This window comes from Asterias amurensis, chromosome 14, assembly GCF_032118995.1.
Source record: "Asterias amurensis chromosome 14, ASM3211899v1".
NCBI lineage: Eukaryota > Metazoa > Echinodermata > Asteroidea > Forcipulatida > Asteriidae > Asterias > Asterias amurensis.
Genome location: NC_092661.1, coordinates 12,399,211 through 12,417,058, shown reverse-complemented (window position 1 = coordinate 12,417,058; position 17,848 = coordinate 12,399,211). Strand labels below are relative to the sequence as shown.

The 17,848-nt window shown below is 40.6% G+C and overlaps 1 protein-coding gene across 3 annotated transcripts in view; it reads right to left on the bottom strand.

Moving 5' to 3' along the window:
- Positions 1–17,848, bottom strand: part of LOC139946829 (intermembrane lipid transfer protein VPS13A-like) — a 108,235-nt gene that overhangs the window by 64,851 nt on the left and 25,536 nt on the right. For all 3 annotated transcript variants that reach the window (XM_071944545.1, XM_071944546.1, XM_071944547.1), the window contains exons 6-23: positions 15,398–15,468; positions 14,621–14,719; positions 14,325–14,384; positions 13,492–13,636; positions 12,196–12,430; positions 11,328–11,559; positions 9,994–10,126; positions 9,166–9,266; positions 8,264–8,400; positions 7,615–7,819; positions 6,824–6,964; positions 5,517–5,678; positions 4,891–4,978; positions 4,057–4,174; positions 3,576–3,648; positions 2,651–2,725; positions 2,007–2,175; positions 1,074–1,216 (exon numbers count right to left, since the gene is read on the bottom strand). In XM_071944545.1, coding sequence (XP_071800646.1) covers positions 1,074–1,216; positions 2,007–2,175; positions 2,651–2,725; positions 3,576–3,648; positions 4,057–4,174; positions 4,891–4,978; positions 5,517–5,678; positions 6,824–6,964; positions 7,615–7,819; positions 8,264–8,400; positions 9,166–9,266; positions 9,994–10,126; positions 11,328–11,559; positions 12,196–12,430; positions 13,492–13,636; positions 14,325–14,384; positions 14,621–14,719; positions 15,398–15,468 — 2,387 coding nt within the window. The remainder of the gene's footprint in view (positions 1–1,073; positions 1,217–2,006; positions 2,176–2,650; positions 2,726–3,575; positions 3,649–4,056; positions 4,175–4,890; positions 4,979–5,516; positions 5,679–6,823; positions 6,965–7,614; positions 7,820–8,263; positions 8,401–9,165; positions 9,267–9,993; positions 10,127–11,327; positions 11,560–12,195; positions 12,431–13,491; positions 13,637–14,324; positions 14,385–14,620; positions 14,720–15,397; positions 15,469–17,848) is intronic.

The following is a 17,848-nucleotide window of genomic DNA, read 5'->3' as shown; positions in this document are numbered from 1 at the left end:
GGCGTTAATGTTATAATAATATACAAGTAATTTATGAGATATCCCCCAACATCACAAGGCCGGAAGGCCACTTAAATGTGATGGCTACACCGACCTGATTTGGGCTGTCGACCCAAATCAACTGCCACACTTGGCGCAGTGCCACCTACTGTACTCCTGGGGCTGAAACAGGGTAACCCCCTTTAAATGGCTATTCATAAATACCTCAGACAGTTTCGCTATTCCTATTGGTGGAGAGCGCGTCACGTGGGGGTGTTTAAACCGTTGATAATGACCAGTGTTTATAACCGGTTGTCCATGCTAGTCTTGATGCAAGACATTTCTTGTTACGGGCAATGCAGGTACTGTCGGTGTTCGCGCTGTATGTGAAGGAAAACCAGCGAATATGCACCAAGACTATACGGGCATGCGCACGAACGGAACTGGAAAACAAACGCGTACGGACATCGTACATGTACATACTGAACATACCATGGAGTCGGAAACAGAGCTCAAGCACTCGGAAACGGATAAGTTTTACAGAGTTTCTTACTTTATTACGCCTTTTAACCAAAAAGGTATTTATGAATGGGAATCAAAGTGTGTTGAATCATTTTTCAACTAGTGGTTTAAACCCGCCGAGGCCTGGTTCTTGATAATTTACCTCGACTTTGTCTCGGTAAAATTATCAAGAACCAGGCCTTGTTGGGATTAAACTACTTGTTGAAAACCTCTTCACCACACATTGATTCCCTTATTTATTTATCAACTTCTAAAGGTTTTAAAGGTGCTTCATTCAGCAGCAATAGCAAGAAACACCACAGCAGAATCTCTTCTCTTAGCGATAACTGTAAGGAAGGATGAAGCAACAGTGGTGTCTGGCTTTTAAGGATATGAGTGTCAAGACGGGGACTCGAACCCACGCTCTGCTCTGCTGATCAGAACATCAGAGCTTGAGTCCAGTGTGCATGACCACTCATGGTCAAGGCACACCAATAGCATGCATGTTGTCTTAGTGATTTTCTTCCTTGCCTTTTACACCTGTAGAAACTATTCTTATTAAAACAGCCAACTTCAATAATAAAAAGTATTACCTCACGAATGGCAAATCTGATCAGGACACTGGTCCGGTTGGAATGTGAGTCGTTGTCATCAAAACTGGGTACTGGGCTCTCAGTGGACCATTGCTGAAGGGTGGTATCGGAATGGTCAGAGGCCGAGTAAAAATCATCACTATCTGCAAACCATAAACAAAGAAAATATGAAATGCTTTACAGAAGGCGTAGGTGGATGGTGTAGGAAACAAGTTCTTACATAGTGCATTTCACCATAACCGTCTCAATGCACTTTACATTGAGTCATTGGACCAATCACATTCTTTTAATCTTTCTCAGCTCCCCGGGGAGTATAAAACCTAGGCTTTCTTGTACACATAATCAACCTATACCCTCGCAGGTACTTGTTTAAATTACCCCTGGGTGAAAAGAAGCAATTATAGTACATGTGTAGTAAAGCATCTTGCTCAAGGACACAAGTGTCACAACCGGCACCCGAGCCCATCACACTCCGAAGACTTAAACACCAGAACTTGAATTTGATGCTCTTAAAGCCATTGGACACTTTCGGTAAACAGTAATGTACAAAGGCCCACACTTCGTGTATCACAACTTCCATATAAAATAACAAACCTGTGAAAATTTAGGCTCAATCGGTCATCGGAGTCGGGAGAAAATAACGGGAAAACCCACCTTTGTTTCCACATGTTTCATGTGTTTACTGTTATCCGTAATTCTCGTTGTTGACAATTGATAATTGTTTGAATGTTTCTCAAAAAGTAAAGCATTTCATGGAATAATATTTCAAGAGAAGTCTTTTACCATTACCTTCTGTAATCCCTGTAAGTTATTTGTAAATCTGTGAACTTTTATTTTTTTCTCCATAAGTGTATAGTGTAAAGTGTATAATGGCTTTAACCTCCCGGCCAGGACACCCTAAGTATCGAACCTGAACACACACATCCCCCTTACCCGGAAGGCTGGAGTCATCATCAGCAATCTCTACAGTAGTAGCCGGTGGAGCTGAGTCTGCCTGGTCCTCAGTACTACTCATGGCTCTACGCAGTCCCTGCCTGAACACTGCCTTCTTCAGTTTCCTCAGAACAAACATGGTGGTCTCTGTCTTGATGTGTCTGGTATCCTAAAAATGATTCCACAACCACAAATTTATATGTGTTTAAGCACACCGATGTGTTTATGATGACAATAAAACATTCTAATTCTAAATATATTCAGTACTTTCCAGAGTGAAAACAATAACATACATTTTACTTTGGTGGGATTCAAACCCAAGACCTCTACAATCCTAGGGCAGTGTCTTACCAACTAGACCACCGAGATTGCTCGGTAGCCACAATCTTAGAAATTTAAAGATTGCGGACATGTAACCCAACACCCAGCACACCTTGGCAACAAGGTGTTCAGGCTGTCCTGATTAAAAACACGGTTCATCAAAACATGACAAATGGGATTATCTGTTAATTCACGCAGAGTTACAAACTATCTTCCAAAGTACCTTCTCTTTAACTGATATACATGTACATGTTGCTGATCTATTTAGCATGTTTGAAATGTACAGTAAACATTTGGATAAAATAATAGAGTGAATTCCTTACCATTTCCAGGGAGAAGCCACGTGGGGGACCAGTTTCCGTCACTTTACTACTCGGTAGAGGGAGGTTATGAGCAAACTGGAATAAAAGTTGAATAAATAAAAAACATTTCACTTAAAAGCAACAGGGCAAGGGTCAATATTGTCATCTGTTTTACCCTTTACACCGATGTGTGATACATGTAAGCACTTTCTCCAAGTCTGTGGGAAAAAAAATCCACAGGCATACTGCTCCAGTGGGATTCGAACCAACGACCCCCCAATGCACTCATTACAAAAAAACTTCAATTCCTCCAACACTAGTCCACAAGCTACCCTTACAGATAGCACCGACTTTACAGTGCTGATCACACCTCTGTGTAAGCAGGTTTTTAAATTAAAATTGTCTTTATATGCAATGTATTGTATACTCGTAATAGGTATGCAATACAATACTCAGTGTTTTCCATCCAAAGTCCTGCAGAAAAAAAAATCGGTAGGCACTTCTATAGTGGGATGCACACCCACGACCCCAAATGCAACCATAATAATAATTTGATAATGATTTGGGAGGCTTTTCATCCTTACTCCCAGCTAAGAGCTGAATTGCAAAGGACGTGGCTACAACATGTTCAAGAAGCAGGCATGCAAGGGCGCCTTTGGCAGCCAGCCACATCAACCCATTACGACCACGGAGCACAGCCAGAGATCGAAAGTGTTTGATTTTTTTTCTGAGGGAGGAAAACTGTATGGTCTGGAAAACCCTTGTGGCACAGCAGAGAACCAAAGCACAGCTCAACTCACATACATGTGTGGCCCTGGTCGGGTATCGAACCAGGGTCACCTTGGTGAGAGGCGACCACTTTACTCACAAGCCAAACATGCCCCATTACATCAAATAAATTGACATGGCAGTCCTAGAAAAACCAGCCACCTGTTAACGCCCTCACCTTGAGTATTGTGTGTAGCTTCTTCTCTGAGACTATCAGCTTGAGGGACGGCAGGACGGCTTCAATCTTCTGCCTTCGAGATACAAATAAGAAGAAATGTACAAGTTCAAAATGATTAATCAAGTCTTCAAAACTCTTTTGTTTGTGGGAGCGGGAGGTGCTGTCGATATAAAATAGGAATGGCGTGTTTAAAGACATTCTTGAACTCTTAGTCTTTTGTTTTACCGTGAACCATGATAATTGGAACCTGCATTACGTACTCTGATTACGCTAAGCGAACAATTCTGATATGGGCTTATGTTTGCAAAAAGATGAGCTTTTTAAGTATCAAAATATATTACAGGTAAGCAAGGAATTGTTGCTGCTAAGTCAAACTTCACGCTAGTATTGGCATTCATGGCTTACACAGCTAGCGTGGATATTGTAAAGGCGACCAATTTTCAAGATGTCTTGTTTGTTCTTTAAAGAGTCGGTAACTTACTGAGGCAGGGCCTTGAAGTCAGGCTTCACACTGTTGAAGACGTTGAGCTGTAATCCCATACTAGGAATCAGATGGTAGTCAGACTCCTTCAAGGTTATCGCTTCCCGCCAGTCATCACCTTCACTCCAATAAAGCACAAAGCGATATTAGTCAGTAAATGATTATAAGGACCAGCCTACATGTCATTCACACATAACCTCAAAACATTTGGTGCTCAATATCTGGTGTACATGTATACCCCCCCTCACAGGCATGATATTTGGTAAAAAAGTAAGACAATTTTATTGAGTGCAAGGGTTGACTTACTGGTGCAGTCTTTAAAGGGAAGGTACACGTTTGGTAATATTCAAAGACCAGTCTTCTCACTTGGTGTATCCCATCATCCATAAAATAACAAGCCTGTGAAAATTTGGGCTCAATTGGTCACCGAAGTTGCGAGAAAATGATGAAAGAAAAAACACCCTTGTTGGACGAAATTGTGTGCTTTCAGATAAGAATAAAAGACTTCTAGCTAGAAGTCTTTAATTATTTAAGTGAGAAATTACCTCTTTCTCAAAAACTACGTTACTTCAGAGGGAGTCGTTTCCTACAATGTTTTATACTATCAACACCTCTCCAATGCTCGTTATCAAGTCAGTTTTTAAGTTAATATTTGTTTTGAGTAAGTACCAAACGTGTACCTTCCCTTTAATAGATTTAAAAACAATTCTGATTTTCCAAGGGCAAAATGTGCATGGTCATGTGATGGTGTTCAGTTTTAAAGTTGATGACTCCAACAGATCTTCATGATCATTGTTCCCACTTGCTCATACATGTATTTGTCAAATCTCTTACCTGAATGAACGAGAAGAACCTGGATGTCATCCAGACGGACCACAAATTTATCGTACAGCCTAGCTTCGATCTCCGTAGGTGTAGCATCCTAAAAAATGGAACAAATAAAAACACCATACACATGATTTTACCATGTAGCGTTTCATGGACTTAAAGGCAGTGGCACTATTGGTAATTGTCAAAGACTAGCCTTCACAAATGGTGTATCTCAACATATGCATAACATAACAAACTTGTGAAAATTTGAGCTTAATTGGTTGTCGAAGTTGCGAGATAACTATGGAAGAAAAGAACACCCTTGTCACACAAAGTTGTGTGCTTTCAGATGCTTGATATCGAGACCTCAAATTCTAAAGTTGAGGTCTCAAAATCAAATTCGTGGAAAGTTACTTCTCTTTCTCGAAAACTGCGTCACTTCAGAGGGAGCCAGTGGTCACAATGTTTTATACTATCAACCTTTCCCATTACTGGTTACCAAGTGAGGTTTTATGATGATAATTATTTTGAGTATTAGCTGTAGTGTCCACTGCCTTTAAAGTAAATCTGTGGATGTGTCCCTTTTGTGTTGTACAAAAGGTACCCGCACCCTCTAACAGAAGTTACACCTCATTGAAACTGCTCCTTACCCCTGGGTTGATGGTCACACCCTCCGGTAGGTTACCCTGCAGGTCACTGTTGACCCTCAGGCTACCGAGGTCAACGACCAGTAGATGACCTCCTTGATCCTGGGCACCATACTCTGGGATGATGATGTTTGGTGACTTCATGTCAATGTCAATCTGGATTGTCTAAAAGGTCAATCATAATAATAATAAGAAGAAGAAGAAGAAAAAGAACATATTTATACCGCGCTCCATACTACGTTTCTAAGCACTGTGGTGCTGGTGTCCTTGAAGACTATTTAGTAGAACCAGGGTAACAACACCAAAATAAAGAGATACAAATTTACAAAAGATTATGCAAATAACAAAAGCAGAAAATAAACATGAGAAAGGTAAACAAATTAACAGAAATTAAAGAGCTGCAGAGAGCGACTTACTATATAGATTTGAAAGAGTGAGCCTTCAAAAGTGTTAAATGTTTGTAAGGAAAAAGCATGTTACTCCTCAAACTGCCCGGACGTGGACCCTTATAAGGATGTTTTCACATAGAGTTTTACATAAGAAGTAGAGGGCGCACTGGCCTATTTACGTGACCCGGCATGTGCGCAGGCGGCCACTTTCGAAGTTGACAAAACAGGCATCGCACAGCGTGTGTTTGTGCGGCCGTTTGGCAAGTTGACAAAACAGCATTGGATAGCGTTCAATAAACACAAACTCCAATGTGTGTTTCATATTCAAGGCGCGTACAGAATGGTGTGCGCGTCTCCTTGCAGTCCCGTCGCGTTTGGGCAAGAAGCATCACCAGTGCGCCCTCTAGTTCTAATATATAACTCTATGTGTTTTTAACAGCTCACCAGTGCTCTTTATCAAGTAAGTGCTAAGGTCATTAAAAAAAATGCACCCTGCCTTTAAAGACTGTGGACACTATTGGTAATTGTCAAAAACCAATCTTCTCACTTGGTGTATCTCAACATATATGCATAAAATAACAAACCTGTGAAGAGCTCGATTGGTCGTCGGAGTTGCGAGATAACTATGAAAGAAAAAAACACCTTTGTCACCCGAAGTTGTGTGCTTTCAGATGCTTGATTTCGAGACCTCAAATTCTAAACTTGAGGTCTCTAAATCAAATTCGTGGAAAATGACTTCCTTCTGAAAAACTACGTCACTTCAGAGGGAGCCGTTTCTCACAATATTTTATAATATCAACCTCTCCCCATTACTCGTTACCAAGTGAGGGGTTATGCTGATAATTATTTTGAGTATAGTGTCCACTGCCTTTAAATAAAGAACTGAATTCAAGAATTGTTTCATTCTACTTTTTTTCTAACCTTGTGGTTCTCTATAGCGTGTAGGAGTCCAGCTTTACCAGCCTTGGCCAGCTCTTGGAGCTGTGTAGCGGCCACCGTCTTCAAGGCCTGAACGTCTAGGTTTGGTACGGTCAGGAAGGACATCAACTCAGACACAGTGTTCTGAAATCACACGAGAATGAAGACCAAGAGAATGAAAGACAAGTTCAAATTGTTAAAAACCACAAATGCTTGAAAGATGTCAAATAATCTTCCCAAAAGGAGTCTGATCAGGCAACTAGACATTTTTCATTTGGTGGGGCAGACACTCTTTTTTTTCCCTCTTTGTGCACAAACTTTACCAAAGAAACTGTTCATATGAAGACCTTGGCCTGCACTGATGTTTTGAACAAAATGCATTTTTTTAACAGTTTCAAAATTATGCAATAAGGGTGATTTGATTGCCAGAAAAACAAAAGTTTTACACTGTATTTTTTCTTAAATCTCATTCAGGGGGGGGGGGAGATCCCCTCTGTCGTTATGCCATTAGCAGGCATCCTGGTAGAAAAAAATATCAAGTTATTGTTTTAAATTCACAGTCAAAAATGGGAAAGGCAATATCTCAACGCACAACAACTTTCACTATAATTGCTGGTTGAAGCTGCGCATGTAGGAGTACATGTTTCAAGCATTACCTTCCTGTCAAGTGGCATAAAAGTGAGCTCTGACAGGAGGTAAAAAAGGGGTGGCTGACTGGAGTTAGCCAAGAATGTGAGTTTGGGGTGGACCTTGGGGTGCTACTTAAAGGAACCGACTCTAACACCCAAGATTACCTCATGGTACGTGATATCCACTGGCTCAGTGGTCACAGCCACGGCGGTATCGGCCGAGATCCGTTGGGGATTAACCTCAAAGTCCAGAGTGAAGATCTGTGAGATGGTGTCCGTGCGTAGTTTCTCCGTTGTGATGACGGCTACCAGCTGATCATTGTCTCTGGCTGGGCCCTCCACTAGCAGTGAATCTGTACTCATTAACAACCTGTTTGATGTAAAAAGAAAAGTATTGTTTAACAAAAAAAAGGTTACTAGCCAAAATTACATTAAGCGTGCGTTCGATAAGCTTCCTTGGGTCGACCCCGCGGTGCTCACTCGGGTGAGACCCTGACAAGAGCTAATAGAACGATCAAACTCGCCCTCTCGTAGTGACGGCATGCATCTCAGGTCACCCCCAAGTGACCCACTCCACAAGCAGGGCACTGGGGGCTGACCCGGGTGAGCCCCGTCAAAGCTATTCGAACGTACGGGGGCAGACCGGGGTTGACCCAGGGAAGCTAAACGAACGCACCCTAAGTTTACATTGTGGTGACTGGTGCCCCAGTCAATTTATGCTTAGCAAAGACGTTTTATCAAGCAGTATTTGCTGCTGAACAGTTTGATGAAATTGGGCCCTCAAAATGATTAAGTAAATTATTTCCTGACTTACTGGAAACCTTGTGATCCTGGTCGATGAAGGAATCCTGCCTGGACGTTATGGAATGAAGACTGGAGGACTGTCGACCCACGGTTCTTCAGCACAACAGAACAGGTGTTCAGTTGGAAGTTGAACTTATTCTGTATGTACTGTAGGAAGGACACAAGCCAATGTAAGTTACACTATTCGTAACAATATGCTTTTACAAAATTTTAACGATAATAATAATTTGGGGGGCTAATCATCCTTACTCGCAGCTAATAGCTGAAGCACGCGGCTACAACGTGTTCGAGAAGCAGGCATGCAAGGGCGCCTTTGGCTGCCAGTCACATCAACTCATTATGACCACGGAGCACAGCCAAAGATCAAAAGTGTTTTTGCCAGAGGGAGGAAAACCGGATGGTCTGGAAAACCCTCGTGGCACAGCAGAGAACCAACGCACAACTCAACTCACATACATGTATGACCCTGGCCGGGAATCGAACTGGGGTCAACTTGGTGAGAGGCGAGCGCTTTACGCATGCCACCAGATGCTTATTTTGTATATAATTCTCTGGTAGAATGTGGTTTGGTAACTCTCTTGTCTTTTTTATCTAGTTTATTTTGTGTAATGGCTCTTTTGGGGTCTTTTGCAGCAATATCATTTGTTAAGATTTTCTTTTATTAAATTATTTATTTATACCACACAAAAAAACAAATCAACTACATCAAATAAGCATGTACAACTGATTTACATTATTGCTTCATGAAGTAATTTTTTGTCACACCTTTTCAACAACTTGAGTATCATATCGAAAGAAAATTGACATAATAGAGGCTGTCAGAATATTATCTTGTATAATAGAATAGTCTACAAAACTTTATTTTCTTTGTGAAGCCCAGTAGTTCAGTAGTCCATTGGACTGTTCCATTACCTCAGGGGGTAGAGCACCGGATTGCTCTACTGCCTTCACATCAAAACCAATCCCCATCTTCACTTTATTCTGTTCCTCGTCCGTCAGTTGCGACCAAATATCTGCAGAAAGAAATTGATGCAAAATAACCAAGATTTACTTCAAAGAACTACATGCACCACAGGTGAGAGTTTAAACAAATATCCACGTGGTGAATATACTTCATGGTGAATTTCTCATGGTAAAGGTGGAAGTATGCGTACAACTGTATTTGTCCAAGAACACTTCAGAACCCAATTACATAAAGCCTGTAAGCACAAAAACTTACTAAGCACAACAAAACTTTTGCTTGGCATAAATAGGTTACCATACAATAGGTTACCATTGCTGCGACTGGTACATGTGTCATTTCTTACTTAGCACTTAGCCAAGAAATTTGCTAAGCACAGTTTTCTGCTGAACTGTTAGCTCTGTCTAGCCTAAGCAAAGGATCAGCACTAATGGAAGCAGGTAATTCCGCGCTTACGTCAAGTGGATGTCACGGGTTAGCAGGGCGTTTGCTTGTGCGAGCGCATACTCCTTAATACTAGGCATTCTTCGCTTATACGACTAGTGTAGAAATTTGGCGCTTGCACAGTAGTAAGGGTAGAATGGTAAGTGTACATGTAAGTGCAGAATCGGGCGGTAAGCAGAGGCATGGGCTAAGGCTTTGGTCAACATTCACACAGTATAGAAAAAACACAGAGTGATGTGTTGCCAGTGAATTTAGCATTACAGTGCTTAATCTAACATTGGTGCTACATGTAGGTAAAACTAAAAGAACACAAACAAATTTTCATTTTGGTTTACCATCTTCATTTGTGTCGTCTTCCAATTCATCCTCGGAGTCTGAATCCCATCCCAGCATGCCCCAGAACCAGCTCTTCTCAGAGGCCGCTTTCTCCCTGCGCTTCCTCTCCCTCTCTGGGGCGCCTTTGGCCAACTGTGATCAAAGGCATAATATGGAAACATTGACTGCTATGAGGAGCAAAGTATGGAAATATTGACTGCTATGAGGGGCATAGTATACAAATATTGACTGCTTCGAGTGTCATGGTTAAAACTATGACTCCCGAGGTGATCCCCGGAGCGTTCTATTTTCCCGAGGCGAAGCCGAGGGAAAATAGAATGCTACGGGGATCACCACGGGAGTCATAGTTTTTAACCATTGCACGAGTAAAAGCAGTCAATATTTGTTTTATAACACCCCAAACATTTCTAAATACTGTACTATTATTATTAAGTTACAGACCTGAATGCTACAATCCACGGACGACGCGAATACAGATTGCAAACACTTTTACTGTGCTGCATGTAGTGTTGTGCAATCCGAAATGGTTACAGACTATTAATTTATCATCCTCGTACACGCAACGGACGTCTGGGTACTGCACGCCGTGTGCTAGTCTTCGGACTAGCGCATGGCAAAGCGACGCACCATCACACGGCAGTCATCTAGCAAAACTAAGACATGTCATGTGACGCGCTCTAATCCAATGAGCAGGCAGAATACGTGCAAGGGGTGTTATAATATGGAAATATTGACTGCTATGAGGGCCATAGTTAAAATGATAGGCCCAAGGTGATGTCAAAACCATGATTATGCCCGAAGGACTACTAATGAGGAGGACTAATGATAGGGTCGTAGGGTTTTTGTCATCATAAAGCTGATTTATAGAAACAATTATCAGAAAGATTTCAAGAAAGTTTCATTTGAATACAGTTTCCAATTGTCCAATTGTCACAGTATTCTCCAGAAGTAGATCAGAGCATACTGATGGAAGCGTCGAGTTGAAACCAACGGTTCTTTTCGGAACCACCCCAACTCATTTAGAGATCATCATTACACAGTACCGCAGCCCCTGCTAAATGTCACTTTATTCTAAAGGTATTGTTTAGCAAGGTGACGGCGGGTACCAACAGTCTCTTGGGCTACAGTTTGTGTCGCAATCAGAAACAACCCCTCAGAAAACTGAGAACAAAAATCATGCATACACTGTACATGTATTATTTCTCAGATTCAAATTATTTACAATGGTTTGGGTTGAAAATTATTCAACCAAATTAACTTTGTCATTATTTATGTGTGGATATCTCCCCCAAATATTGAACATATGTTTTTCTTTGTATTGTTATTCACTTACTTGAACTTTAACCTTTTCTCGACCAATCACAATGCTGGTAACATCTAGTCTCTCCTCCAATGAGGCGAGCTCTTTGTCGATAGCCGTGGTGTCATCTTTGTTTTCAGCCAGTAAGTGTTTCTCCTTGTACTTCTCCATGTACTCTCGATACAGCTGTGTGTGTTTCTCTAGGCTGCTTGTTGACCATGGCCTGATGTGCTCCTGGACGATACAGTTGTACGCATACTTCCACCTTTACGATGAGAAATTCATCATGAAATAAAAGCACACGTCCGTTCAAGCTTTGTTTTAGCTTTTCAGAAGAAAATTGTTTGCAAAATACTATAGAGTTCAAAATCTGGTTAAAGAGTTTTAAAATGTACAAAAAGTCCTGGAAAATGGTTTGCAGGACAGACTTGTACATGTAGGTTCCACCTTATTCTAGACCTGACACCTCCAAGATGTTACAGTTCAGCAGGTTTACAGACAACGTGCATCACCAGAAATACAAAACAACAGGTTTGGACACAATGTGGACTATTTCTTTCTCCCTTTGATGACTGCTTTACCTGACAATTTGAAGTTTCTGGAATGTTTTGAAAAAAATCCTGGATTCAGAATTAATGCTGATAAATCACAACCCCCCCCCCCACAAAAAAAAAAACCTATCCATCCAAGTACAATTTCATTGAGATTCTTAAGAAGAAAATATAGCTTAACCACTTTCTGCTAAGCAAAAATGAGCATGCTACCAGCCACAGATGATACACATGTAGGGACATATTTTTTAGTCTGGAATCCTTACTTTGGTAAGCATGATTTATTTGTGCTTATTAGCTTCTTCATGTGCTTAAGCAGCTTATATCAGTTGGGGCCAGCATTCACGTACCATTCTTTAGCGCTCCTTGATGCAGGAACTGTAGGTCTGAACTTTCGGTAGCGTTGATTGACGCCCATCAGCTTAATAGACTCCACTAGGTCCAAGACGTTCAGGTACTGCTGCCGAGATAAGACCACGCTTAGCGTCTCCGTCAGGACATCTAGTGTGAGCATGGGCGACACGTAGTCTGGCGCCGTGGACTTGTCGAATGCGAGATGCGCAGAGGTAGTGGTGGGACTAACCACTGTTGAGAAAATGTTATCATAGGTAAGGTATAGAATGGGTAGTAATAATAAAAATAGTGACTTCTCACATGTATATGTACATTGTAGCCTACATACATGTATCCATCACTCAGTGACACTCAAGGTGCTTTAACATTCAGTTTTCATGCAAGGTATGTGAGATTGTACGTTTGAATTATGAGACCTACTCCTTTTACATAGCCCCATGTAATGGTTTACATGGTGCTGTGGCACATTATGTAGCCAATCAAAGCAGGAACACCATAGCAAACCCCTTCTCTTTTCTATAAGGACACTGGGTTCTTTTATGTGCGTTACACAACACACAGGACCAACGGCTTACGTCCCATCCCAAAGCATCATAGTCAAGTGTCTTGTTTAAGGACACAGGTGTCATGACTGGGACTCGAGCCCACACTTTGGTGATCAGAAGCACCAGAGTTTGAATCCAGTACTCTTAATTACCGCTCGGCCATAACACGTAGTTATTGAACAAGTATTGATTGGTGTGTTTGTAAAGCGATAATCATGAAACGAAGATTAACGATATTTAACGCTATCTTGATTTGTGCAACTCAAATCATAGAGGTTTAACCAATGTTTGTATGAGAGAGATTGGCAGTTGCCAGCTTGGCGTTTATATCGTCTTGTGTAGGTAGTTATAATATTCGGTTTCCATGTCTCAAAGCGCTTCCAACATTATTACCCTGATCACTGGGGCCATTTCATTCCTTAAACCATCTCATCTCCCCTGGGATTTTACAACCTGTGCCGCCAAATATGTAGCGCACTAAGCTAAACCCATCACTAAAACCATCTCTGCCCTCACAGGTACCCATTTAACCCTGGGTGGAGAGAGGCAATTAAAGTTAAGTGTCTTGCTCAGAGACACAAGTGTCACGAACGGGAATCGAACCCACTCTCTGCTGAACAGAAACACCAGAGCTTGAGTTCGGTGCTCTTACTGCTAGGCCATGACACCCAATATGTTGTGGGAGTTTGCCGAGTGCCCCTAAAGGGAAGATCAACTAAGCAGACAGGCAGACAGACAATGTCATACCAAAGTTTAAGTCCTCTCCATTTATCTGGTGGCTGGACACAGCGCTTCTCATCTGTTCTTTCCAGGCCTTGGAGGATAGGTCTCGGCCCATCAGCTGCTTGCAGTCCGAGTTCCAATACACGGCCAAGTCATTCATTTGTGCCAGCTATAGAAAATATAAATGAAAATCATTGTTTATATAATTAACCCTTAGACCCATAATAAAAATATAAATAACCAGTTTTTATCCAAGGGGATCTCAAAGCGCTTCCAACATTATTACCCCTGATCACTGGGCCTTTAATAATTCCTTAACCATCTCGACTCCCTGGGGAGTATACAGCTTGTGCGACGATTATGCGCAACTCGGCTAAACCATTCACAAGAACCATCTCTGCCCTCACAGGTACCCATTTACCCCTGGGTGGAGAGAAGCAAGTATAGTTAAGTGTCTTGCTCAGGCACATACATGTAAGTGTCACGACTGGAACTCAAACCCACACTCTGCTGAACAGAAGCATCAGAGCTTGATTTCGGTGCTCTTATTATCCACTGAGCCACGACATCCCACTTAGTATAGACACGTCTAATTTGGCTGATATGTGAACTTATTTTGAAAGCGCCGGTAGATTAGATTGAAGTTATACGTTTGGTAATCACTCTTAAATGAATGGTAATAAAAACATTGTTTAGAAACTGTACAGCAACTTTCGATAGTATAAAGAATTTTGAAAATCATTGCACTTTGACAGAATGTGGTTATGGAAAAATGTATCAGTTTTATTAACCCAAAACGAAAGGTAACGAAAGGGTAAAGTGAGGAAAATAACTGCTACCGTGCAGCATAATCTCACCTTGCGCATTACAGTGGCGTTGGCATCAGCAGTGGACGGATTCCAAGATTCATCAGTCGTCTGTAAGTTGAGAGAAGAGGGAAAAGATTAAAAGACAAGAAGTAAAAGGGGGGGGGGGTCAGGGTCAGAAGGGATTAAAGTGTAGATGGCAGATTTCTAGCTGTTTTAAACTTTGAAGATAAACAACAGCAATGCCATGGATACGCTGATAAAAGTGAGAACCAAAATCTCAAAGTCTATTATGGCCCAAAGATACATGTAAATGATTGGTGTCTTAAAAAAGGTTATACACGTACCTCAGCAAAGAGACGTTTCAGAGTCACTCCAACAGCGAATGGTTGATCGGGACGTGACGTGGAGTCCTCATATCGGATGTGGACATTCCTCACATGGAACTGGGTGAACAAAAAAAAGAACAGGACAAAAATTTGAATTTACCCATTCAGTTTCACTTGGTGTTTAAAGACACTATGGGCACCTGTGATAATTGCCAAAGACCAGCATTTTCACTTGATGTATCCCATTGTATGCATAAAATAACAAACCTATGAAAGTTTTAACTATGACAATTGGTCATAACTTGCAACAGAATAATGAAAGAAAAAAGAACCTTGTTGCACAAATTTATGTGCTTTTAGAAGCATAAAAAAAAACATTAAAAGACTTCAGGCCTGAAGCTTTTTAATATTTGAGTAAGAAATCACCCGTTTCTCAAAGACTACGAAACAGTGTACTTCAATTCAATTAAATTCAAGAATACATTTATTTCCATCCTCTCATAAAAGAATAACAACAACTTCAGAGGGAGCTGTTGCTAAAAAATACGATACAGTGTACTTCTGAGGGAGCTGTTTCTCACAATGTTTTGTACTATCAACAGCTCTCTAATGCTTGTTACCAAGTAATTTTTTAGGCTAATAATTATTTTGAGTCTCTACCAATAGTGTCCAGTGCCTTTAAAACTTGACAAAAACTTTAAAAATGAATAAAACTATACAAAAAACAGAGTACCGTCCCTCTGGTCACACCTTTGCTTTTTTTTTTTTTTTGGGGGGGGGGTGAAGATTTCTTACCTGTATATTATTTATAATAGTTGCTGTCAGGCGTTCAGTGAAGGACAAATCTTCAATCTCTTCTTCTTTACCTAAATAGAAAGAAAACAAATATTTATATAAATGGGCATGAAAACATAGCGAAACATGGCGGGTACTCATTGTTGTTTTCATTGTCATATAACTTTAAAGGCAGTGGACACTATTAGTAATTGTCAAATACCGGTCTTCTCACTTGCTGTATCTCATCATATGCATGAAATAACAAACCTGTGAAAATGTGAGCTCGATCGGTCATTGAGGTTGCGAGATAATAATGAAAGAAAAAACACCCTTGTCACACGAAGTTGTGTGCTTTCAGATGCTTGATTTCGAGATCTCAAATTCTAAATCTGAGGTCTTGAAATCAAATTCGTGGATAATTACTTCTTTCTCGAAAACTACATCACTTCAGAGGTAGCCGTTTCTCACAATGATTTATACTATATCAACCTCTCCCTATTACTCGTTACCAAGTAAGGTTTTATGCTAACAATTATTTTGAGTAATTACCAATAGTGTCCACTGCCTTTAACGTTATTTCAGTAGTCTATGTTATTGCATGATTACACTACAGAAACATAATTGTTACTAGATGCTATAACAGAAAATGTTAGGATCTGTAAATTTCATTACATGTTGCCGCATATTGAAATGAGTCTGGTACTACAGTCTTCAATCCACTGATGTTTTTGTTAGTTGATGGTGTGGAAGTTTAGCACAGACTTAGCTGGCTGAGTGTTTATTCAATGTTTGCTTCAATAAGTCAAGACGCTACGGCGTAGATGTTGGATCAATATATCGTGTTTCTACTGCTTCATAAACTGTGAGATCAACATACATTTTTACCAGGCCTGGAATTTCAAGCAGGATACGAAGGCTCCGTTGTCCCTGGCTTTGACTTAAAGCCATTATACACTTTCAGTAAACAGTATTGTCCAAGTCCCACACTTCGTGTATCACAACTTATATATAAAATAACAAACCTGTGAAAATTTAGGCTCAATCGGTCATTGGATTCGGGAGAAAAAAACGGGAAATTGTTTGAGCACGTCTCGCCGTGTCATGACATGTGTTTGAAAAAAATCTGTAATTCTCGCTATCGAGAATTGATATTGTTTTAATGTTTTCTCAAAAAGTAAAGCATTTCATGGAATAATATTTCAAGAGAAGTCTTTCACCATTACCTTCTGTAAACCCTGTAAGTTATTTGTAAATCTGTGAACTTTTTTTCTTCTTTTCTGTACCGAAAGTGTATAATGGCTTTAAAGATTGTCCAATAGAGGTGCCCTTAAATTTGTAAGATGAAAATGGCCTTGACTGTTCAAAATGTTCACAGATGAAATTTCAGGCCTGCATAACAAACTGGACTTGCCACTGTTTGAAATTTTGAATATGGGACACATACATGTAGCAGAATGGGAGGAGTGCATGAGATTGTCCACTCATTGGCAGGGCTGGAATTTCGCATTGGACCGCATGCCTGATCGAGGCCAGTGATTTTAAAACCTTTGAGCCAATAAACTCGGGACCATGCAGGGCCATTTGTCTGGTAATATTTATCAATTTAAATTACATCTCTGTAAAAAAACAAATTGTCCAAAGTTGACTTTGAGAATGGTTAAAAAGATTTTTGCCAACAAATGCCTCTTGAGGGAAACTGACTAGGTAAATCTTAAACAATTTTTAAGGTTGCACAAAAAACATTTCTCTAGTCAATGTTTCCTTTCCCCAAATTATTAAAAATAATGGTTGATGAGCGCTTTAATACAATTTTGCAATAGTTGAGCTTGCTTAAGTCGAGTGATGTCCTCGAATCACAATGGTTCCCCAAGCCTTTCTGTCCCCCATTGCTGACTTGAAATCTGTTGATTCAAGTCCTGTGTCTATTTTGAGAATGTCAGTGTAAGTTAGTGCCGGTCTACCAGGTTTCCTCCTCCCATGCTTAGGAGTCCACAGAACAATATTGGACACTGGTTCGTCTTTGCTCCTGAAGCAGTGGCCAGCAAAACGCATCCTTCTCTCGTCTGATTTTTGTTGATAGCTTAGGTAGGTTCCCATATAGGACTTTGTTAGTCATATGTTGACTCCAGTGGATGTTAAGAGCTGTTCTTAATAGCCTTGTGTAGCATCCATTTATCTGCTTTTCCAGTTTTGGAATATGTAATAGTATGTAATGTCCTTAAAAAAAAAGGTAACCTTGTTATTCAAGATGCGCATGGGAAGGTACATGTAGTACATTTTATCAATATATCATGCAACCATGCATGGATGAAACAACAATATGGCATCACAAGCGTGACAAGGTGCCAGACACTACCTGGATTGCTTATACTTAATGATTTCATAAATATGGGGGGATTAGACTTGATTCAAGTCACTTTCTCGTGTGAGGTCCCTAACACAAATGTACTGTGCCCGACTGCAGCCACA